The sequence below is a fragment of the Oncorhynchus masou genome, chromosome 30 (assembly GCF_036934945.1).
Source record: "Oncorhynchus masou masou isolate Uvic2021 chromosome 30, UVic_Omas_1.1, whole genome shotgun sequence".
NCBI classification, from domain to species: domain Eukaryota; kingdom Metazoa; phylum Chordata; class Actinopteri; order Salmoniformes; family Salmonidae; genus Oncorhynchus; species Oncorhynchus masou.
This window is the reverse complement of record NC_088241.1, coordinates 37,728,600-37,754,644: the sequence shown is the minus strand read 5'-3', so window position 1 is coordinate 37,754,644 and position 26,045 is coordinate 37,728,600. Positions and strand designations below refer to the sequence as shown.

Here is a 26,045-nt window from a genome sequence, read left to right as displayed (position 1 = left end):
GACTGTGCTACCAAATATTAAGTCTGGGGTGTCAATAGTTTTTCAATTCCATTTCTGTTTTTAAATGATATATTAATTATATTATATTAAGTTCTGAATCAAAGACGAAGGTTCTGTAATATTAACAGTGAAATAAAGAATTGTGGAGACCAAATACTTTGGTCAATTTCAACTTATTTTTATGCGTTAGATGGAAGTTGCTTTGGGTGAAAACCTCTACTAAAAGATTTTGTAATTTTCAGTAGTACCAAAGACATACAATTTACTGTATGTGTTTTGAGGGAGAAAAGCGGTTTATGCTAAATCCCAAATCAATGCGTTGGCACTCGTGTAGATCTGAAGGGATAAGATAGGTATAAGCAATATGGTACTTGCGTCACCTTGCCTTCAGATAAGCTTTGTGGAAATGTTCCATATTGCTTACACCTACAGTATCCAATCTCTTCAGATTTACAGAAGTGCCCTCTACAGATGTGCCTAGGGAGGAGGGGCTAGTTCAATTTGGGATTCACGGAGTGTATAATTAGTCTCATATTTCCCCTGTGTCAGTGGACTGAAGAGTGACAGAGGATTCCCAAGGCCATGATGTTGTGCCAAAATTTGCCAAAATGCAATTAGCAGGAAAACACCATTCTAAACAGAGCACCTGGGAAAACACCATTATAAATAGCCCACCCGATTGCTGTTCCAAATGTGACAGAGAGGAAAATCTGTTAGAACATGTAAAAGTGGGGGGGGTCTAAAGATGCAACAACTAGATTGGGTTGCTAATTTGACTAGGATTCTGCTTTTGGCTTCTGGACAGCACCATAAACTAAGCATCAATTGTGAGATTTGTAAATGTTTTCATTGGCTTTTGTTTGGAGTGCTCCATGTGACCATTGGTTTCTCTGTCCTGATAATGCTCCCGAGTGGCGCAGTGGTCTAAGGCACTGCATCTCAGTGCAAGAGGCGTCACTACAGTACCTAGTTCGAATCCCGGCTGTATCACATCCGGCCGTGATTGGGAGTCCCATAGGGCGGTGCACAATTGGCCCAGTGTTGTCCGGGTAGACCATCATTGTAAATAATAATTTGTTCTTAAAAGTTGAGGGAGCGCACACCTGTGCACACATAGACGTACCAGGCTGGTCATGACACGCATCTACATTATCATCCCAGACACCCTGGACACACTCCAATTCGTATACCGCCCCAACAGATCCAAAGATGACGCAATCTCAATTGCTCTTCACATTGCCCTCTCCCACCTGGACAAGAGTGTAAATAACTATGTGAGAATGCTGTTCATCGACTACAGCTCAACATTCAACACAGTCCCCTCCAAGCTCATCACCAAGCTGGGAATACTGGGACTGAACATCTCCCTCTGCCATTGGATCCTGGACTTCCTGACGGGCTGGCCCCAGGTGGTGAGGGTAGGCAACAACACCTCTGCCATGCTGACCCTGGTCCCCTCAGGGGTGTGTGCTTAGTCCCCTCCTGTACTCCCTGTTAACCGATGACTGTGTTGCCACACCCACACATTGACTCTGTACCGGTACCCCCTGTATAGAGCCTCACTACTGCTAATTTACTGCTGCTCTTTAATTATTTGTTACTTTTATTTTGTATTTTGTTTTGTGGGGGGGAGGTTATTTTTTGGAAACTGCTTTGGTAGTTAAGGGCTTGTAAGTAAGCATTTCACTGTAAGACCCGTTGTATTCGACGCATGTGACAAATACAATTTGATTTGATTTGAAGAGGGCACAATAGCGCCTTTTCCCCCTCAGGAGGTTGAAAAGATTTGATCCTCAAAAAGTTCTACAACTGCACCATCGAGAGCATCTTGACTGGCTGCATCACCGATTGGTATTGCAAATGCACCACCCTCGACAGCAAAGCGCCACAGAGGGTGATGTGGACAGCCCAGTACATCTCTGGGCCCAAGCTCCCTGCCATCCAGGACCTCCATATCAGGCAAAGCGTGCATTGCTGTCTCTCATTGTTAGTCTTTGTTCTAAAAGTTCTCTCCCCTTTCCTCTCTGCTTCCATCTCCTCTCCTCCCCATCCCGCTTCCCTCTCCTCCTCCCCTCCTCAAGCCCCTCAGTAAGTACCCACCTCTGATCAACGACATCTCCTTCTGGCTACCGGCCGAGGGCTACACAGAGAACGACTTCTATGACCTGGTGAGGAGCATCGGAGGAGACTTGGTGGAGAAGGTCACCCTGGTTGACCAGTTCAAACATCCAAAGTAAGGCTCCATGTTCTTCACAAGACACAGAGCTGTAGAACTCAACACAGTGTTTCCTAGTGCTAGCACACCTGGGTCGTATTCATTAGTGCACACTTGCAAAATGTTTTGTAATGGAAAACAAGTGTTTCCTATTGGAAAGGTTAAGGTAGTCCCTCCCCGTTTCAGTCCGTTTACATCCGTTTGGTTCCTAGTTAATACGACACTGGTTAATCTTAAGTGTTTCAAAGTATTAACTAGCACATCTGATTTTAACTACCTGACTTACACCTGATTCAAGTGCTTGATGATTAGTTGAGCAGTTGAATCAGGTGTGCTTATACCGGCTTAGATCAAATAAGTGCAATTGCAGGGGGTCCTCAAAACACTGCTCTCACCCACCACACATCCAAAGTAAGACATCACGCCCTCAAGAAGATATAGCAGTGGTACTCAAACGGCATACCTAGGGTGCCACGACTGAACAAGGATGGGCATATTGCCTCACTCTGATAAGGGCATTACAACCGAAAAGTTGGTGTGTGACTTATTTAGTTGTTCACTGAATTGCTACCACCATAATCAGGTTTTCAGTTTCCAGCCCCCCCTCCCCCCTAGACAATTGCCCCTTCCCCTCATGCCCCCCTTAAAAATATGCTTGTCGTGAGAGACAAAAAAATACTTAACACTGGGTGTAACAATGTTGTGACTATATACATTACATATTAGTTCAAATGTAACTAACAGGTTAAACAATTTACTGGCTAATGTTAATGATACAACGATGTGGTGAATGCTCTTCATTTGGTTTGTACGGTGTTGTTTGCTATTAGGGGTGAGGTAAGATCTATTCCACTGCTTGACAAATGGGCTCGGAGAGAAAAGGTTAAGCGATGCTCTATTCATCAGAGGGGCTCGGGATTGGATTGTTTGGTGTTTGATAGTGGATATGTCTCCGCGTCTAGCTTATCTTTTCTACTCTGACAGCTCCTTATTATGCAAGATAATGGAGCCCGACTGAGCCGAGTGCTGTTTGCTCCGTTGATTGGAGCCCTTAGTCGAATGACAAGGAAGGACCGAGGGTCAATGTTTGTTAATGGCACATCTTCATTTGACCCGATTCACATCGGCGACATGAGGCTCGCTCTGTTTGTCTTGCACTCACGCTCACACCTACTCCCACTCTCTCTCTCTCTGTCTCTCTCTCTCCATTTCTATCTCTTTCTGTCATACACACACATAATTATCTTTCTCTCTCACGCGCACACACACACACACACACACACACACACACACACAATTAACAAACAGAACCTTTTGGACTAATCCCAGCAACGACAGGAACAAACAAGGAATGGCCTAGTGACAGATCAATCACAGAGACTGATTAGCTTTGCCCTGGCTAATAGATTACTACTTCCATCGCATTCCTATCAAGGATTTAGAGTTGCAGACAATGTGTGTCGATGCGTTTCAGTAACACATTTTTAGTAGGGCATTGCCTTGCTCGTCCCCGTCTTTACATTTGAAATTTACATAAAACCTGAAAACACAGTATGGTTGAAAGCAACATGGCAGATGTCTTTGCTTCACCAATCCACCCCTTTCACAGGTCAGTGCAGCTCAAGGAAAGGAGACGAGGAGAGGAAGTCACTTTATTCCTTATTGAGATTCACCCTTGAGGGACCCTCCCTCTCTGTAGTGACAAAGCTGTTTCCTTTTCCCTCACTATCCTGTTCTTAGCGTTCACCCCTGAGCCTCAGCGTTGACGTCTAATTTTTTAAATACAGGGCGTAAAGGGCAGGCAGTGGACACAGCTTGGCGCAGGACTTATGCCCGCCCCGCATCCTAGTGGTTTACCGAACAGAGAGTGTGTGTAGTGTGTTTAATGGTGAAGAAAGGGGCCCGTGGTGTGTAAAATGACCTGTGCGCATTAATCGCTGTCCCTGCTTTTAATCTTTTTTTAAGTAGCGACCTTTTCCCTACCCTTCATTAGGGCGAACGTGTGTGTGTGTGTGTGTGTGTGTGTGTGTGTGTGTGTGTGTGTGTGTGTGTGTGTGTGTGTGTGTGTGTGTGTACTGTGAAAAAGAACAGTATCACAATTGTCTGATTCACAATATGTAAATGTTGTCTTTCCTGTCTTTTTAGGTGTATGTGTTTTTGTGAATTTGAGATGGCTTATTGTGACAATGATTGTCCTCAAGGTCATGAGCATTTTGGGATCATTTGTGCCGCAGTTTCACCAGAGACACTTTTTTTTTACCCAGAGAGAGATGAGCTGAGGTGGGCCGAGCTCACATTGTTACGCAGCCTCCCTTAGACAACGAACTTTACGATTACTGCCGCGGGATATCAAGCTCCATTTAAACCCCAGCTACGTTACAGACTGTCCTCCCTGCGAATGCCACTTTTATGAACAAGATGGCTGGCTAATTGTTTTTTTTTTGTTGTTGTTTTTTTTGCTTAGCATCAACGCTGACTCATGGAATTATGCAAGCTGCTCCTGATGAGGGCGACCGTACCCTTCTGTCTCTGTCTGTACGCCATTTATATATAACCTGCGCAAGCAGGGAGGAGTATTCTGAGACTTGTGTTTCCCCCTTGATGTACACTGTGTCCTGGGAAAAGCGGGCACGGCGCCACCAATCAAGAATTCATTTAGCAGAATTTATTTAGCAGGCACTCTTATCCAGAGCAACTTACAATCGGTGAATTCAGCTAAAGTAGGTGAAATCACAGTCATTGTAGTGCAACATGTATTGTAATTAGTTATTGTTGCGTTGTACTTAGAGTTAGGGTTACTTCTGTGCTGTAATTGTACTACCTGTTACTCTCTACTTGCAAGAGCAAATGCACAGCAATAAGAACACTGATGTCAAGTGTTACTCGTAACACTAGGTTGCAATTTGATCACTTTCCGCAGGCTCGACAGAAAGAGGATGAGATCACATGGTCTTATGTGAAGTTTACGTGATAACGTGACAACATGTAAAAGCAACATGTGAGAATGTGAAACTGCACGTGAAAGCGTTTTGAGCACGTGAAAACATGAATGCTAAATTTCAACATGTCATAACCAGAAACTACACGTGACCACATCGGAACGTAATTCACGAGTAGAACTGCAAGTTCGATTTTCACGTGAGTAATGTTACTCCTGAATCACTATGATAAATATAATTGTTTTTCTTGAGTGTATTTTTAATCAAGCTGAGATTTTACTTTCAAGTCCACAAACATGGTGTCATAGTAGGAAGATCGGAATGCCATGAACCATGAGGTTGTGAGTTCAAATCCCAAGTGAGAACAAGTTGAATATAATGACAGTGGCAAGAAAAAATATTTGAACCCTTTTGAATTACCTGGATTTCTGCATAAATTGGTCATCAAATTTGATCTGATCTTCATCAATAGACAAACATAGTGTGCTTAAACTAATAACACACAAATTATTGTATTTTTCTTGTCTATATTGAATACATAATTTAAACATTCACAGTGTAGGTTGGAAAAAGTATGTGAACCCCTAGGCTAATGACTTCCCAAAAGCTAATTGGAGTCAGGACTCAGCTAACCTGGAGTGAACAATGAGACGAGATTGGAGATGTTAGTTAGAGCTGCCTTGCCCTATAAAAAACACTCACAAAATTTAAGTTTGCTATTCACAAGAAGCATTGCCTGATGTCAACCATGCCTTGAACAGAATACATCTCAGAAGACCTAAGAAATAAGAATTGTTGACTTGGAAAGGGTTACAAAGGTATCTCTAAAAGCCTTGATGTTCATCAGTCCACGGAAAGACAAATTGTCTATAAATGGAGAAAGTTCAGTACTGTTGCTACTCTCCCTAGGAGTGGCCATCCTGCAAAGATGACTGCAAGAGCACAGTGCAGAATGCTCAATGAGGTTAAGAAGAATCCTAGAGTGTCAGCTAGAGACTTACAGAAATCTCTGGGATATGCTAACATCTCTGTTGACGACTCTACGATACGTAAAACACTAAACAAGAATAGTGTTCATGGAAGGACACCATGGAAGAAGCCACCACTGTCCAAATAAAACATTTGCTGCATGTCTGAAGCATGTCTGAATGTTCCACAACGCTACTGGCAAAATGTTCTGTGGACAGATGAAACTAAAGTTGAGTTGTTTGGAAGGAACACACAACACTATGTGTGGAGAAAAAAAGGCACAGCACACCAACATCAAAACCTCATCCCAACTTTGAAGTATGGTGGAGGGAGCGTCATGGTTTGGGGCTGCTTTGCTGCCTCAGGGCCTGGACAGCTTGCTATCAATTCCCAAGTTTATCAAGATATTTTGCAGTAGAATGTAAGGCTGTCTATCCACCAATTGAAGCTCAACAGAAGTTGGGTGACGCAACAGGACAACAACCCAAAACACAGAAGTAAATCAACAATGGCTTCAACAGAAGAAAATACACCTTCTGGAGTGGCCCGGTCAGAGTCCTGACCCGATTGGGATGCTGTGGCATGACCTCGAGAGTGGTTCACACCAGCCATCCCAAGAATATTGCTGAACTAAAACAGTTTTGTATAGAGGAATTCCTCCTGACCGTTGTGCAGGTCTGATCCGCAACTACAGAAAACATTTTGGTTGAGGTTATTGCTGCCAAAGGAGTGTCAACCAGTTACTGTGAATGTTTACACAGTGTGTTCAATAAAGACATGAAAATGTATAATTGTTTGTGTGTTATTAGTTTAAGGAGACTATACTGTCTATTGTTGTGACCTAAATGAAGAACACATAAACTTTGATGACCAATTTGTGCAGAAATCCAGGTAATTCAAAAAAGATTCACATACTTTTTCTTTCCACTGTATAAACATACACAATGTAATAATTTATGTCAAAGTGTGTAAAATATGTAGGTTCAAAAAACTGCAACTTGTGTGACGTTATGGGAAATGACACATTTTTGTTTGCTGTGAAATCTTGCGAAAAATATCTTTGGGTGATTTTCACATGTAAAAGTATGTGTTTTTTCCATTAAGGGCCAAGTGAGGAAGACTTTGTCATTTCTTTAAACAATCATCTTTATTCAATAATTATTACAATAATGAGGCTGGTCGACCCCACATACTATTAGTTAAATATTAATTGTTAACCATTATTATCAAAAGATTTTTCTCGCAGCCTTTAACTGTCACATCACTGCAGAAGCTCCTCCAGGTGATGTACAGAACCCGGCATTCAAACAAACCATTCCATCTTTCTCAAGATTTCGATGTGGCGAAATACAAGTTGCATTGGCGGGAATGTCACTACAAAGTGGAATCCTCAGCTCAAAGTGGAGAATTCCATTTGAATGCCTTTGCGTCGTACTGTAGTCACGTTTTACTGGCCTGCACTAGTATTCCTCGGACGTGGCGCTCCAAATCAAAGCTGATAGGCACTATAATGGAACACAAATCTGCATTTATTGGTCCGTAACGCTGTCAGATGTAATCGGGACGGATTCATTTGTAAAGTCAACGGTGCTGTCAATCAAGCAGCTTGGACAGAAAGTCAACGGCATGCGGGCGAGCGGGGAGGGAGGTGGGAAAGTTGTAACACTGAGCCCCGCATCGATGATGTTGCCCTGCAGCAGAGGCTGTGTTACAGCCTCTCAGAGAAGGCAGTAACCAGCATAATCTAAGTTAGTGAGTGGCACCGTCAGTTGGTAACATTGTATTAACATGTAGTTACATAGTAACATCTTTGAAGTGACATGGTAAAATAGTTTATCCGCTTAACTGTATTACCATGTCACTACAAAGGTGTCACTATGTAACGAGCAGTATATGTTACAACTCTACAACCTTATGAAGGGGCAAGTCCAATTGATCCCCCCCCCCCCCCCCCCTTGCTGGTTTGTATTTTCGAGGAGAGGCTGTCGTCTGGTCTCTGTGTTGTACTGCATGCTCTTCTCGCATAGGCATGCTTTCCATGTGAGACGTTCATGAGGAAGAGTGTGTGTATGCGCGTGCGTGTGATCATGTGCGTGTGTGTGCATCCCTGTGTATGTACAAAACCACCACAACACTGCTTGTTGTAAACTATAAATATGCGAGGTATTTTTTTGAAAGCCACTGTCATAAAATGGCACCAGAATGGCCAATATAATTTGAAAAGCTTCTGCTGAATGTATAGTATAGTATATAGCAGTATAATACAGTACATATTAATATACTAGTATAGTACAGTACATGCTAGTGTATATAGTAGTATAGTGTATATAGTAGACTAGCCTTGTGTCCTCAGAGGCTAACGTTAACACTGTCTGACCTGAAGCCTATCTCACCTCCTCCACACCTGGCCTGAGCCCTCAGTCTGTCCCTCACAAGGCGTACACATCTCCCCTCTCAGCTTAGGCAGAATAGGGAGCACCCGGCCACCATCTTTTGGATCAAATTAACAATTACTGCTGGCACGCGCAGGAAGAAAGAAACAGATGGGGAGAGGGGGTGGAAGGTGAGATATGTAGACAACAGGAACATGGAGGAAGTGTGTGTGTGTGTGTGTGTGTGTGTGTGTGTGTGTGTGTGTGTGTGTGTGTGTGTGTGTGTGTGTGTGTGTGTGTGAGGGAGAGAGAGGAGTGCTATGCAGAGTGTTGTGTCCCAGGATCAGTGAAACGTTTAGAGATAAATGGAGAGAGAGAGAGAGGTGTGTGTGTGCGTTTGACAAATGGCCGTCTTCGGCAGTGGGTTGCTGAAGAGAGCCAGACTTGTTAAAAATCAGCCTTCTTTGTTGGAAACCTCCCGGGATCTTTCCAGAAGGCGAAGCAGCAGGCTAATGCCGAGCACGGCCCCGAGCCATAGTAGAGCAGGCAGAGTGGGAGAGAGCGAGAAAGACAGAGACCAGAGAGGAAGATGGAGAGACGGGGGGTGGGGATTGTGTGTGCTAGAGAGAGAGAGAGAGAAGGAACTGGTAGAGAGAGGGAAAATTCTAGGGTGGGAGAGAGAAGGGGATAACAGAGAGAGGGAAATGTGTGGGGGGGGGGTATCCTGGGAGCGACAGTATAGAGTGATAGGAGGGAGCTGGCAGAGGCAGTGAGACAAGGGAAGAAGAGAGAGTGGACTGAGTTTAATGGAGCTACTGCAGGAAACGCCTTTGAATAATGTATCGTTGTTTAATATGCACACTTCAATACGGTACAGTGCATTACCCTACATCACACATGATTTGTCACTCACAAATGTAAGATGTTAGAAAATAATATGCATATAGACTGCATATTACAGTCCTATTGCGGATGGTATAGTGTTTGCCAAAACACATGCTGTAACAATGTGTATTATCCAGGTAGTTCCAGGTAGATTGGGTGAAAAAATATATGTAAAAGGGAAATTACATTTACCGTCAAATGATCTGTCAGGTATAACATTTAATTGACATAACATTACATTTATCTGATTTTAGGCGGATCCATATGAAATGAATGTTCCACACTTTAAAATCATTAAAAGAAAAGAAGACAATCCCTGTCTCCATTCTCTTCTGTACATAATAGAATCCCAACGTCTTCATGATATCCCATTTGTACACAGTATTCCAAGTTATTAGGTATTTTTTAGCCCACAGCGTTAGCGCACAGTGCACCGTATTCCTCAGTTTGCTAACAAGAGTGCTTTATGGCATTACCAGGCTGAAGTGAGCATAATGGGAGCTCGGCCAGATTCATGCTGTAGGTGCTGCCAAGCAGCCTGGAGCAGCTGGGTAATCTGGGTGTAATTGAGAGTGGGGGTAACGGGGGAAGAGCCCCTCAGGCTGACAGTTCTGCCACAATGCACTGCACTGTTTTGGTTCCATGCAGGCTTTTCCAGTATAGTGTTGTGCCTCCTGACATATTGTAGGTGAGCCTACAGTTGCAATACACTGTAATAGTGACCCTTTGACAGACGAAGGGAAGGTGGTGCACTGTAAATCCTCATAGTAGGTTTTCTCTCTACATGCATGCTATTCTATGATCAGTTTGATATGTGTGGCAGAGTGCCATTTAGTCATCATAACCAATAAGCCAGTTCATCTGCTATGGTTCTTGCCCTTGTTTGGTTAAGTTAAGGCTGGTTTAATTTCCTCTGGCGGTGCTCAGGCATCCTCGGTTAATCGCTGCAGACACAGGTGAGCTTTTTCCCGGCAGACAGCTTCAAGTTGGTTTTCAACAGTAAGCACCATTCTGTCAGGGTGGGAGGCTTCAAATGGAGCTGTCAATTTGGAGAAAGAAAGAGAGAGACAGGGAAGGAGAGCAAGAGAGGGATTGGGAGAGAGAGAAAGCGAACTTGGAAAGAGAGCAGTCTGTGGTTTCAGCCTGTCATAGCCGCTGTTCGTCAACGTTACACCTAAGCATTGTTGATTAGGAACGTCCGACCCATTGGTTGAACGACACCGCTCCACTCAAACTGGCAGAGTCCCGGCCGTCTTTGACTAAGAGCAGAAGGTCGGACAGTTCTCCGAGATCCTTTAGACGACCGACACTCATCAATTATTGCTGCCTCTACACTGTCCCCTCTTATTATTTCATCAAGACATTGACCAAATCATCAAATTCACCCCCCCCCCCACAAGCCCCCAAGCTGTCATAAAGAATACGGACAAGAACTCTCTGTCTACAGCCTCAGGGACAGATGTCAGCCATTTTGAAAGATGCCATTTGTTTGGAAAGTCATGCGTACCACGGAACAACCTCGTCCTCCTAAGCACTGCGAGGCAGGTGCTTCTTGTCCTTGGTCCAGCATTTATGAATCATCCCATTCCCATCCCCAACCGCTCATGTAAAGTTGTTTTTATGATGAAGACCACCGTTGGACAAGAGCCCCCTTGAAATGCTTGTTGGTGAATCATTGCTCTTGGTGCCGAGTCGCAGTCTTTAGTAGTGGATCCCTGAGAGTTTAGCCGTGGCGATTTATCCCCTGGTGAAGTACTGTGCCATCTGATGAAAACCGGTGCTCCTTCATGTAACATGCCAAAGTGCTTGTTAACCGCAAGTCCTCGCTTTTGCTCTCTCGCTGGCCGCCAGTTGCCGCCACTCTCCTGGCTTAACGAACGAGGAGAATGATTTGTTCTCCAGCCACATGGGGTCAATGAAATGGCAGTGCCAGGCTTAAAAATATGACTATTGACTAGGCATGTTGCCCAATAAAAGACACTTTGGATTTCTAGTGGAACTCCCCATGAAAGGAACAATGAACACGACAGGACAGTGAGATGGTTCCAAGACATGGGCAGGCAAAAGGATAGGGAATTGTATAGGGAAACTAACTTGGGGACCGACTGTAAAGGCAGATTTCTTCTTCGTCTGTAGAGGAGTAAGGATCGGACCAAGATGCAACATGGTAAGTGTTCATGACGATTTATTAAAAACGAACTGAACACTGAAATACAAAACAATAGACGATGTGACGAAAACCGAAACAGTACCGTGCGGCGACAAACACTCACACGGAAACAAACGCCCACAAACCAACAGTGAAACCCAGGCTCCCTAAGTATGATCCTCAATCAAAGACAACTAACGACACCTGCCTCTGATTGAGAACCATACTAGGCTGAACACAAAAACCAACATAGAAAGACAGACTGCCCACCCCAACTCACACCCTGACCATACTAAAACAAAGAATAAAATAACAGAACTATGGTCAGAACGTGACACCGACAACCGAATGAACAAAATCTGAAAGTAATCTTAGTCCCAGACAGGGGTACTATTTGTTTACCTTGACTGAAGCCTGAATATACACAGTTAGCATGTCCCCCCCCCCCCCCCCCCACGAGTGATTGTTTTATTTGTTTGTATGTCAAGTGCCTTACACACAGGAAATCGAGCGCAAACCTTGACAAATAGCACGGAAATTAAATGAATGGTTGACACAGACGCAAAAGAGATTCACATCTGCATTGCTTGCTGTTTGGGGTTTTAGGCTGGGTTTCTGTAGGAGCACTTTGTGACACCTGCTGATGTATAAAGGGCTTTATAAATACATTTGATTTGATTCACTGGGTTAGCGGCACAATCCAAGGGAGGTATCGACAGAATTTTCCCATAATTTTAGTGTTTGCTAATTAGCAGAAGATGCGGTTGGGTGATGTGTACGGGGAGTAAATGGGGCCTCTGTAATTAGTTTTGGGCCCTGGAAGAGGATAAATGGGAGCAATCTACAGCCACCACCCGCCACATTTTACTCTAAAGGCATTTCTTCCTCCATTACTTTAGACTTTTATCCTATCGGCCATTAACCTCGTCCCAGTGAAATAACTCCGCGAGGGAAGCACTTCTATTAGGTAGCGTTTCAAAAACACGCCAATTGATTCAGTTGTCTGCTGAGCAAAGGGACACATTTTATTTTTCATGACTCCTTACTACACAAGGGCTTCTCGCTTAGCTTGCTTCTAAGAAATGACGTGGGGCCTTGTTTTCGATGTGTCACAGTGGAGAACTTCGGTCAGGTCAGGAGAGAAGGAGGGGGAGAGGGCCAGAGCCAACTGGATCAATGCAGTAATTAGAGCAGTGGCAAGGCAGGCAAGCGAGAGGCCAGGCTGGAATATCTATTTCCCCTCCCCCCTGAGGGATCATGGAATGATCTTTTGAAATGCAGGACTTGTGATTGTGTGCGTGTGTGTATTTGTGACTTTGTGTATTAATATCTTTGGTGTATCATCAACCACAAGGGCCTTAGTGAGTTTGAGAAGCTGTGTTGAAATGGAAAACCAAAAAGTGTTGCATTTGGCCCCATCTTTCTGGGGTTGGAGGTAACCAATTGAATATTGGGTTTATCAGCAACCGAGAGCACGTAAGTGAGCGGCTGTTTGAAACCTTCACGTTAGTGCTCACGGGTTGCTAGTCAACAAGAGTAATGACATCTACAGGTCAGTCTTCCTGGTTGAATTTGGCACTTGCTGTTTCAGTGCTAGCCAGTGGCTGGTCGTCAAGTAGGCTTATGTAGCCAGCAGAAGGTCAAGTTAAATGTCACTCTTTACTCTGCTCTTATAAACAGAGGGCTGTGGGGGCCGCCTCGCCCTCTCCACATCAGAGAAAACAAAACCGACTGCGGGATAACCCTGCTTAGCAATCATCATTACAAACAACATTCCCAGGCGTGTGCGCACAGAAACACAAACGCATACACAGTTCCACAGCTGTCCCCCTCGACCTTACATCCTCTGAAGACAGTGAGCTGAATAAACCCATCACTGTCCCCTGCCTTGTAAAGCAGTCTACTGTCCAAAGGCCAAAGATCACATCATGAGTGACAGTTCTATAGCAGGAGAGGAGAAGAGAAGGAGGGAGAGGGGAGGGAAAGGGAAGAGAGGAGGGGAAAGAAGCGACCGGCGTAGGGAGGGGGGGGGGACAGGTGAGACGAGGAGGGGAGCAGGGAGGAGAGAACAGAAAGGGAGAGCAGCTGAGTGGAGAGGAAAAGGGGAGAGCACAAGGTAATTACTCCATTACATGAAAGAGATCTATGTCTATGCCAGTTCAATGGGTAATTACTTCATTACACGAAAGAGACCTATGTCTATGCCAGTTCAATTACAGAGTGGGAGGCAGAGAGGTGGTTAGAGAGAACTCTATAAGAAACTCAAAGGTCACAGCTAATGTGTGGGAGAAGAGGAATAAATGGAGGAGAGGATGATGGACAGGAAGAGGAGATTAATTCATACACTTTGTCCCCACACACACCACACACACTTTCTTCCCACATACAAACGTGTTTCCAATGAAGATGGAGCAGAATAAACCAAATATCAGAAGAGGTGAAAGATACGAAGAACCGGAGGTGTGTATATAGCATTGTCTTTCACAAGTAGCAAGTCTAATAGAAAAAGTAGCCAGCCAGGCACCCCCGGGTTTGACATTTTTTGCCGAAAGAGCTTTATTGGTACATTCTAATGCCTTGATCCCATCTGAAATACACAGCAAATTATTCATTATTTCCCTCCCAGATTGGAAAAATGTATTGTGTAGAACGACATTAAATTACAATATAAATTACTGAAAATGTATGAATTCCGTGTATTGTTAATTGTTTTGGGTTTTGTGTTGATCTAAGCCTATATGATCAGAACTGTTTTCTAAGGAAGAGATCAGTAAACCTTTTTTTTTTACATTTAACCTGTTTTCTCTTGAGATTGAAGTCTTATTTACAGTTTTACTGAAAGATAAGAATTGCCAGAATGATGTTAGTTCTTAAAATTATATATTTTATTAAAACAGAAAATTAAGTAAATAGCCTACATTATCTAGATATTTGTTTTTTCATCTTCGGGTTTCTGTTTTTCCCTGTTTTTTTCGCTCTTTAAGTCAGTTTTTTAAATAGAACATCAACTTTATCTGTTTTTCTAAGTCAACAACAATGCTTAAATCACATCAGGAGACTATTTTTGAAGTTTGGAATAATTCTGAGAAATGTAGACGTTTTTGGTGTAGTTGCCCCTAATTCAAGTGTGCATCTACAGTAGCTACAAGCTGTTGTTTAGTGGTGTTTTTTTTTAGTGCACATGTGATAAGGGGCTCAACTTAGTTTTTTGAACTGGGGGGACATATCTAGTCGGATAAACACTTCAAACAGCCTACACGACCACTAGGAGGTGTCCGCATAGTCCTAAAGCACACCGTTGCCTTGTATTACATTCCAATTATTCAACTGGGCCGGACAACAATGCAATTTCAGAATGTGGGCTGGACATGTTCCCCCGTCCCCAGTGATAGTTGCACCCCTGCATGTGATCATAGATGCAGGAAGTAGGTGGGGGTCGGGGTACACTGGGGGAGGGTGGAAAGAAATGTTTTGCCCGCTCTGCAGAAGGCTATTGCTTTGCTAATATAGGACTATTAAAGGCCCAGTGCACTACTTTTGTGAATATTTGTTTTAATGCATATATACAGTACCAGTCAAAAGTTTGGAAACACTTACTCATTCAAGTTTATTTTATTTTTATTTTTTTACTATTTTCTACATTGTGGAATAATAGTGAAGTCAACAAAACTATGAAATAACACATGGAATCATGTAGTAAACAAAAAAGTGTTCAACAAATCTAAATATATTTTAGATTTCTCAAAGTAGCCACCCTTTGCCTTGATGAGCGCTTTGCACACTCTTGTCATTATCTCAACCAGCTTCACCTGGAATGCATTTCCAACAGTCATGAAGGAGTTCCCAAATATGCTGAGCACTTGTTGGCTGCTTTTCCTTCACTCTGTGGTCCAACTCATCCCAAACCATCTCAATTGTGTTGAGGTCGGGTGATTGTGCAGGCCAGGTCATCTGATGCAGCACTCCATCACTCTCCTTCTTGGTCAAATAGGCCTTACACAACCTGGTGTGTTGGGTCATTGTCCTGGTGAAAAACAAATGATAGACCCACTAAGCGCAAACCAGATGGGATGGCGTATCGCTGCAAGATCCCGCTGTAGCCCTGCTGTTTAAGTGTGTCTTGAATTCAAAATAAATCACTGACAGAGTCACCAGTAAAGCACCCCCTCACCATCACACTTCCTCCTCCATGCTTCGCAGTGGGAACTACACATGCGGAGATCATCCTTTTACCTACTCTGCTTCTCACAAAGACATGGCAGTTGGAATGAAAAATCTCAAATTTGGACTCATCAGACCAAAGGACAATTTTCCACGGGTCTAATGTCCATTGCTTGTGTTTCTTTTTTCTTGGCCCAAGCAAGTCTCTTCATCTTATTGGTGTCCTTTAGTAGTGTTTTTTTGGGGGTCTTCTTTCCTGTGGCGGTCCTCATGAGAGCCAGTTTTATCATAGTGCTTGATGGTTTATGCGACTGTACTTGAAGAAAGTTCTTGACATTTTTTGGATTGACTGACCTTTATGTCTTAAGGCAATTATGGACTGTCGTTTCTCTTTGCTTATGGGAGCTGTTCTTGCCATAATATGGGTGTGGTATTTTACCAAATAGGGTTATCTTCTGCATACCACCCCTACCTTGTCACAACATAACTGATTGGCTCAAACGCATTAAGAAGGAAAAAAATTCCACAAATTAACTTTTAACAAGGCACACCTGTTATATGAAATGCATTCCAGATGACTACCTCATGAAGCTGGTTTAGAGAATGCCAAGAGTGTGCAAAGCTGTCAAGGCAAAGGGTGGCTACTTTAATCAGATATAAAATATATTTTGATTTAACACTTCTCTGGTTACTACATGTGTTATTTCATAGTTTTATTTCATAGTTTTGATGTCTTCAGTATTATTCTACGATGTAGAAAATAGTAAAACAATAAAGAAAAACCCGGGGCGGCAGGATAGCCTAGTGGTTAGAGCGTTGGACTAGTAACCTGAAGGTTGCAAGTTCAAACCCACGAGCTGACAAGGTACAAATCTGTCGTTCTGCCCCTGAACAGTTAACCCATTGTTCCTAGGCCGTCATTGAAAATAAGAAATTGTTCTTAACTGACTTGCCTAGTTAAATAAAGGTAAAACAAAATGAGTAGGGGCATCCAAACTTTTAACTGGTACTGTATGTATATTTTATTACAATTTTTCAGTGGGTGCCGCAGCACCCTCAGCACTCCTACTTCCCACGGCTATGCAGATGATGGTAGAATTTGTTTAATAAATAGTCACTGAATTGATGGAAATAATCGTGATGTCATTCTGGCAGGTAAGCATAGACTACTTTGTTGTTAACATTTAATTGAGATGGTTTTTGGGACAGCTGCAGGAAGACTGGTTTCATTAGTATCATCGCTAAAGTCACACCGCACAGACGGTTGCATTCTCGTTGCCTCTTTGGAAATTTGAAGGAAATACTAATCACTGATATACATTCTGTTCTTGTTTTATGATGAATTTGGGCAAATGAATACATTTTCAATATACTTAATGCCTGGATTCCATGAGTGCCCTATAATATTTGGACCAGAATGAGGCTCTCCACTACCTACAGTATTTTTCCTGCAGTGATGATTCTTCATCGAATGTTTTCATAATTTATCTGCAGATAATCGCCAAAAAGCCCCAGTAGCTTATGCAAATTAGGGAGCCAAATGAACAGAGCCACTTTTATTGTAAACAAAAATATAATATGTTTCTAAGCCCTATCTACATTTAATGTGGATGCTACCATGATTTTCGGATCATTCTCATTAAATTGTGAGTAATGATGAGTAAGAAGTATACCTCCCCTGTTATTGTAATGGTGAGAGGTTAGCATGTCTTGGGTATGATATTTGTGCGTCTTTAACTTCATCACTTATCATTATTAACGATTAATTCAGGATTATCTGTAATCAAGGTAGTATCCACATTAATGTAGAAGTCTTTAGAATCATATTCTATTCTTATTTACAATAAAAGTGACTCCACGGGCCTCCAGAGTGGCGCAGCGGTCTAAGGCACTGTATCGCAGTGCTTGAGACATCACTACAGATCCGGGTTGGACCGGGAGACCCATGAGGCGGCGCACAATTGGCCCAGCGTCGTCTGGGTTAGGGGAGGGTTTGGCTGGCCGGGATGTCCTTGTCCCATCGAGCTCTAGCTACTCCTTGTGGCAGACTGGGCGCATGCACGCTGACACGGTCGCCAGTCGTACAGTGCTTCCTCTGACACATTGGTGCGGCTGGCTTCCGGGTTAAGCGAGCAGTGTGTCAAGAAGGAGTGCGGCTTGGAAGGGTCGTGTTTCGGAGGACGCATGGCTCTTGACTGTCGCCTCTCCCAAGACTGTATGGGAGTTGCAGCGATGTGACAAGACTGTAACTACCAATTGGATATCATGAAATTGGAGAGGGAAAAAAAGGGAGTAAAAAAATGTAAATAAATAAATATGTGACTGCAAAATGACACTTCATTATTTGCCATTCATTTCTTTTCGGCACAAAATAATCTGAAACACAACCAAAACAAACAGCAAATACATCCAACAATGTTGTAGTCAACCAGCTTGATGTAATCATTGCGTGCTACTTTTGTCTACTTTAATACAGATAAGTGAATTTGTCCCACTTTTGGTTGTGTACATAAAGTGCTTTAATTTCTAAACAGGTCAACTGGGATGGATTAAAATACCCTCAAGTGAAAGCTGACAGTCTGTACTTTAACCTCGTAGTCATTGTGTCATTTGAAATCCAAAATGCTAGAGTCCAGAGCCAAAAAAAACACAAATGTGTCACTGACCCAATAGTTTTCTAAGGTCCAAAATAAGCCCATAGAAACGCATTAGGCTTATTTTGGGACAGATTTTGGCGAGTGAAACTTTGTCTCGCTTCACCTCTTCCTCTCTGCTGCGTTTCCCTGTCATCACTCGCTTTGTGACTGACCATCACGAGATGGTAGAAGATGCATACTAATGTTTGTTCTAGTAGGAGAGGGCTCGATGAACTAGCGAATTGAAACTTTGAAATGAAAAGTAGCCTAGTTAATATGAAGTGGAAAATGAGCTGGCTGAAAATGAGTCTAACCAGCTGATTAGCCGACAGCCTTTGCTAATGGAAAAGACTATATGGGAGATGGAGCTCTTTCGCACCTATAGATTGAAAAATGAGGGGAAATCTGGAGACAGACAGAAAGAAGATTAAAGTTACAGAAATGGGTCAGGATGAGTTCACAACATTATTTAGGCTTGCTGACGCTACATTGACCTTTTCAGCATTGTTATGTTCCTGTAACCCTCGTCTTTCGCTCAGGGGGGCAATGGAGGGAGTTGTGTGTGCGTGCGTGCATGTGTTTGTTGAGGGGATACCTCGCTGACAGATTGATTGCACCGTGATTTGGGCTTTTCTCTCACTCAATCACTCGGTGACAGGGGTGCATTGTCTCGTACCTGTTATCATTTAGCAGTCTCTGGCTTTCATTAAAGAGGATTTTGTTTCATTATGGAGAATTGTTTGTAAGCTAGATCTGGACGGAGAAAGCAATTTGCAAAGGAAAACATGGACGCGCACCTGATTGTCCTCAGCCCCCAAACAAAACAAGCGAGTAATACACGCAGGAAATGCAAATTCCCGTTATAGGATCTTTTTGTCATACACCACACTCGAGCAAACTTTCATTGTAATTGAAAAAAGCAATTTCCTATTCAAATGTGAATTCTCAATCGTGCTTGGCAGAGTTCTATTTATTTCCCCTGAAGGCAGCCAATGAAAAACATACCAGCAACACAATAGACCCAACTCTTTTTAAGGGATAGTTAATGTATATTGTTTTAGCTTTAATTGTTTTTCACCGATAACAAGCTAACAAACGTAAAAGTTGTTTGAATGAAACAACACCCCAGGTCGGAAATGAGCTCTAGCTTCAAAGAGTGTACAATCCATTTAATACACAACCAAAGTCAGTATTTTCACTTGGTACAGTTGTGCTGCCTATTGCCCTTGGGGCCCCCGCACTTTTTTTTTAGCAAATGTTATCTTCTATTATAACACCTTCTATGAAGTGCATTTAGATAACGAATTTATAGTACATCCCATCTAGTACATCCCAGCTTCTTCTATTGGCCTTCGTCAGTGCATACAGGTAGCAGAGGATTATTAAACTTGTTGTGAGCATGCAATACAGTTTATGGCTCCTCATAACAGCTCATAGCCCCTCTGGGCGCAAACAGGGCCGCCTCAGTCAGCTAACCGAGACGCCAGTGCCACTGAGCCACAGGGGTGTGTGTGTGTGTGTGTGTGTAAATAGGAACCACTGCTGCGGATCCACCCGCCTTCAAGCCCCATAACTCTCCGTAAGCTAGCGGTACAACTGCTTGACACTGTCTTGAATGTTTTGTTGTGTAGCTTTCACTGTAAGCTGATCTATATTGTTTTGTGAAGCAGTGGCTAAGGAGTATGGCGATACTAAAAATAGTAATATCTCAATGATGGATATTGGACCACGACTCCCTTGTCAATGGAGATGTCGGGTTGAGGCTCGGGAGAGGCAGGCAACGGAAACCAATCGCTTTGTCCTACCAAATAGCACGTAATGGACTTGTGTGGAGGCTTGAGTGCAGGATACATGCAACAAGAACAAAAAAACGAAGCCCCACTTTGGTATCTGCTTTTTGTTTCCTTCTCATAACCTGCTGCTTCCCAGTTTCAGGATCCAAGTCCTTTTAGCACAAATCTATTTATGAATAGGCGCTCTAATGCACAATGTGGATTAACTTAACCCAGCATTAAAGCTATTGATTACCTCCTCCCAAGTAGCCATCCACAGCATAATATGCTCAAATTACCCGGGAGCTCGCGGAAGAAGCGTTTCAATTAATTTCATTGGGGAGGGAGAGGTGTGGCCGTGGTCTTGGAACCATGTGGACATAAGCGGGAAGACAATACCCTTTCCATTTTACAGTAACGATGAGGCCGTCTTTGTGGCAATAAGGTTGCGTGCAGGCAATGGGGCTGATGGTAAATAGGGGCCGCACCCCTCTTATGCCTCCCTTAGCTCTTCTACCACACCCACACCCTCTCTGTAAACCCTATCGTGCACCTCCCTGCCCCCCAGATTCCTCTTATAATTAGAGAGAGATGCCTCACTCCATGGCATATGATGACAAGCAAGGAGGATAGCTTGTTAGTTTGCTTCTAATTGCATTTGCAGACTGTTTGTCAGAGTTAAGTGATTATAAAGGCCAGAACCCTTTGACACACCATGCTTGTCTGTTGGTTTGCTGTAATGGACTTTTCCTCGGTCTTCTGCAATACAAGTGGTGATGGATAAGTGTTTTTTTTATATTTGGGGAATATTGGCCTGCTAAGGGGCATTATAGGGCATAAAGCACCTGTTGTACCAGTATTTCAGATCTGCTGACATTTTCAGTCACTGCTTAGTTTCTAAGCAAGGATGCTAGCCAGGTACTATCCTACCACATTTAACCTGCAGAGAGTTTGAAAAATGTTCTGTTCTAACAAAAGTAATACCTCTCTAATACAGAACGCTTATTACAGAATGTTTAGCTTGTAAACGTGTTATTCTGCCTACCTCAATGTCAACCAGAGGTGAAACACCCAACACATGTGAACATTGTATCCACTTGTGAGCAGTGTCATGGCTTGAATTATATCATTGGGCAGTTAATCAGCTAGGAGAACCGGAACTAGCCTATTGTTTCATTACAAATTGAACCAAAGTCCTAACACATCAGCAACTCGGCACTCTTGTGTCAATTCCCTCGTCAACATTTGATCTAAGACTTTATTTTCTGATCATGCTCCCTCTCCCCCAGATGATCCTCTTCCCAGGACACTGTAAGTACATGCTTGTGTCGTTATTACAGAGGGACATTCATTCTTGTCCTTAGTCATCCGTATTTGTTATGCTGTACGCAACCTCACTTAGAATGTCCGACTGCAATGCTGTGACGCACTGTGACACTATTACCATGTCAATGATGCGTGTGCATCAGTCTGTGCACTGACACACACAGTACTTTACAAAGCCAAGTCCCGATTTTAGCACACTCAAGTTTCTCACTGGAGCTCAAACCGAGCTTGATCCATCCAGCCAACTATTTGCCCAGAGAGGAAAGCTTCCACTGAGGGATGTAAAGTCAGTCACGCTAAGCCATGTAACACTTGTACATGTAATATTTAATATTACATTTGCAAACCAGGAAGACTGTGCAATCCAGATTTGAAAGTCTTAAAGGGATATCTGAGTGAGACGAATTAAGTTTTGCATCTGCCATGTAAATGTGAAGACTTGATTGATGGTTCATCTTGCCATAACAGGATAGATTACAGCTGAGGACTTTTGTTTACCCGTGGCTCTCCATGAGAGTAGGCCTGTGTTTAGCATGTCACAGGACATTCAAAATTACAGTCAGATGTAGAATGCTTCTGTATGCTTCTGTGGCCGCCAGTACCAGGCCTTATCCACGGCCTCGGAGACTGTTAAACGTTTCAGACCGTGCAGTCCTGGCGCCCCATGCTGTCTCCCCCAGGGCACTAGGTAGTGGAAAGTGCAGCATAAATGTGCTACTCTGGCTCACTAATTAGAAAGAGCTTGGTTTTCTGGACTTCTGCATTGGCAAGAGGCCAGGGTCAGGCTGGCTTAAGGCATACCTCTGTATGCAGTGCTACTGTAGTAGCCATTTTGTATTTTGAAGCTTCCTCATCAACCAGTATTTAGATATTGATCATCTCTGGCCAAGTGGTACTGTAGGAAATTAACACCGGTTCGATTTACATTTGACATGATGGCTGTCCTTTCCCCCCCACTTCTAACATTTTTTTTTTTTTAAGACTTAACCTGTACTGGTAACTGAACTAGCATGATGACTCGTGTTACATGCTTTACAGCTTGTGTGAGTATCTCTACTCTTGTATGAGTAGTTGTATGTCTCATCGTAAACAAATATGATTATGTACACTGTCCTCTGCTTGTTTGTGCTGTAGACACCACTTTCATTACATGGAAACGTATGGCTCTGTGAGCTTAGAAGTAGGGTTGAATGGTGGGAACTGTCCAAAACCACTCCCTTTTCCCAGGATAAATAACTGCGAGAAACCGGTAAATTACAATAAATGATTTATATGAGAACAGCATGGTGTGAAATTTAACTGTTAAATGATTTGCAATGTCTAAATATGGCTTCTCTACGGCCTCTGCATTACGAATCAACGCACAGGGTGGGGACAGATAGCCCATCTCTGTATGGAGCTCAGTTCACAATGCATGTAGACCTATCATCTCATCATGGTAACTTTTTTTATTGTGACAGATAGGCCTACATTTGCTGCAGCATAGCCTATGCTACAGTAATATAAAGACCCATATGTGTGTCTAATTTACCCATCTCCATCTGGCATTCAGGGGTCACCTTGTGTTCTAATTGTAAGGATTTTTAAAACTTCTAATTGCTGCTGCAGAGTTTTAAAACCGCTTATCACTCAAATATCATTGCTTTAAATCAGTGCACGCAAGAGCACTCTCTCGCAGCGAGCACACTCTCGTAGTCTTTGTCTCGCCATAAACTCCTTTCAAATTGCTTTCAAAATAGATAATAATAGTATATTTGATACACTGCCGATTTTGCAGGTTTTCCTACTTACAAAGCATGCAGTGGTCTGTAATTTTTATCATAGGTACACTTCAACTGTGAGAGACGGAATCTAAAACAAAAATCCAGAAAATAACATTGTATGATTTTTAAGTAATTAATTTTCATTTTATTGCATGACATAAGTATTTGATATGTCAGAAAAGCAGAACTTAATATTTGGTACAGAAACCTGTGTTTGCAATTACAGAGATCATATGTTTCCTGTAGTTCTTGACCAGGTTTGCACACACTGCAGCAGGGATTTTGGCCCACTCCTCCATACAGAACTTCTCCAGATCCTTCAGGTTTTGGGGCTGTCGCTGGGCAATACGGACTTTCATCTCCTTCCAAAGATTTTCTATTGGGTTCAAGTCTGGAGACTGGCTAGGCCACTCCAGGACCTTGAGATGCTTCTTACGGAGCCACTACTTAGTTGCCCTGGCTGTGTGTTTTGGGTCGTTGTCATGCTGGAAGACCCAACCACGACCCATCTTCAATGCTCTTACTGAGGGAAGGAGGTTGTTGGCCAAGATCTCGCGATACATGGCCCCATCCATCCTCCCCTCAAAACGGTGCAGTCGTCCTGTCCCCTTTGCAGAAAAGCATCCCCAAATAATAATGTTTCCACCTCCATGCTTCACGGTTGGGATGGTGTTCTTGGGGTTGTACTCATCCCTCTTCTTCCTCCTAACACGGCGAGTGGAGTTTAGACCAAAACGCTCTATTGTTGTCTCATCAGACCACATGACCTTCTCCCATTCCTCCTCTGGATCATCCAGATGGTCATTGGCAAACTTCAGACGGGCCTGGACATGCGCTGGCTTGAGCAGGGGGACCTTGCGTGCGCTGCAGGATTTTAATATATGACGGCATACTGTGTTACTAATGGTTTTCTTTGAGACTGTGGTCCCAGCTCTCTTCAGGTCATTGACCAGGTCCTGCCGTGTAGTTCTGGGCTGATCCCTCACCTTCCTCATGATCATTGATGCCCCATGAGTTGAGATCTTGCATGGAGCCACAGACCGAGGGTGATTGACCGTCATCTTGAACTTCCTCCATTTTCTTAATTGCTCCAACCGTTGTTGCCTTCTCACCAAGCTGCTTGCCTATTGTCCTGTAGCCCATCCCTGCCTTGTGCAGGTCTACAATTTAACCCTGATGTCCTTACACAGCTCTCTGGTCTTGGCCATTGTGGAGAGGTTGGAGTCTGTTTGAGTGTGTGGACAGGTGTCTTTTATACGGGTGCAAGTTAATACAGGTAATGAGTGGAGAACAGGAGGGCTTCTTATAGAAAAACTAACAGGTCTGTGAGAGCCGGAATTCTTACTGGTTGGAAGGTGATCAAATTCTTATGTCATGCAATAAAATGCAAATTAATTACTTAGAAATCATACAATGTGATTTTTTGGATTTATGTTTTAGATTCCGTCTCTCACAGTTGAAGTGTACCTATGATGAAACTTACAGACTTCTACATGCTTTGTAAGTAGGGAAACCTGCAAAATCGGCAGTGTATCAAATACTTGTTCTCCCCACTGTATATCCCTATTTATAGATGTCCAGGCCTACCTCTTTCAGGTAATACTTTCAATGCAGTATTAGCCTTATATTTAGATAATTCATGATGGGTTACGCATAATGTGCTTCTAAATTATAGCCTATGTGTCTTGCGCATGTGCTCCACTGGCCTCTCCTTAAAAAATGCTCCTTAGCTCTTGGAGTCCCATGCAGGAAAAGCTAGAATAGAATAGCAGTTCTTATACCAATACACTATTCGAAGAGGGACACTCTTTTTTTGCTGAATGTTAAATGTTTTCCAGCAGCCAATAGAGCTCCAGGTAGGATGTAAGTTATTTATTCAGACCCATAACCATTCAATCTTCGTGAAGAGAAGTGAAAGCCTTCTGCATCTAATTCTAGTCCTATATTATCCAAGGATGTCATAAGAATGATTTAAGATAAGGACAACTGTTGAAAGCAACAATAGAGAAAGTGGAGGTAGGCTAATAACATTCGTGAAAACATTATGAAAGGAATATATGGGTCAAAGACGAGATGTAAATGTGGTGTCCGAAGGCCATTCATTTAACGTAAAAAGATAATTAATATTATATTTATACATATTTAACTCAACTCTTACCCTTTTGACCCAGAAATATTTGTGTTGAAAACTATTAAAACCTTTCTAGGGCAGGCGTTCCGCTAGCGAAAACCCTTGGCAACATTCCGCTGAAAAGGCAGTGCGCAAAATTCAAAAATATTTTTTTGAAATATGTAACTTTCACACGTTAAAGTCCAATACAGCAAATGAAAGATAAACTTCTTGTTAATCTACCCATCGTGTCCGATTTCAAAAATGCTTTACAGCCAAGTCAAAAAAAACACAGCCATTTTTCCAGCCAAAGATACGAGTCACAAAAAGCAGAAATATTGATCAAATGAATCACTAACCTTTGATGATCTTCATCAGATGACACTCATAGGACATAATGTTACACAATACATGTATGTTTTGTTCTATAATGTGCATATTTATATCCAAAAATCTCAGTTTACATTGGCGTGTTATGTGCAGTAATGTTTTGATTCCAAAACATCCAGTGATTTTGCAGAAATACTTATAATAAACATTGATAAAAGATACAAGTGTTATTCACAGAATTAAAGGTAGACTTCTCCTTAATGCAACCGCTGTGTCAGATTTTTAAAAACTTTACGGAAAAAGCATAATCTGAGTACGGCGCTCAGAGCCCAATCCAGCCAAAGAATTATCCATCATGTTGAAGTCAACAGAAGTTAGAAATAACACTATAAATATTCACTTACCTTTGATCTTCATT

The 26,045-nt window shown here is 42.7% G+C and overlaps 1 protein-coding gene across 2 annotated transcripts in view; it reads left to right on the top strand.

Moving 5' to 3' along the window:
* The window catches only part of LOC135522607 (phenylalanine--tRNA ligase, mitochondrial-like), a 125,124-nt gene that overhangs the window by 74,715 nt on the left and 24,364 nt on the right, over positions 1-26,045 (top strand). For both annotated transcript variants that reach the window (XM_064949034.1, XM_064949033.1), the window contains exon 7: positions 2,082-2,233. In XM_064949034.1, coding sequence (XP_064805106.1) covers positions 2,082-2,233 — 152 coding nt within the window. The remainder of the gene's footprint in view (positions 1-2,081; positions 2,234-26,045) is intronic.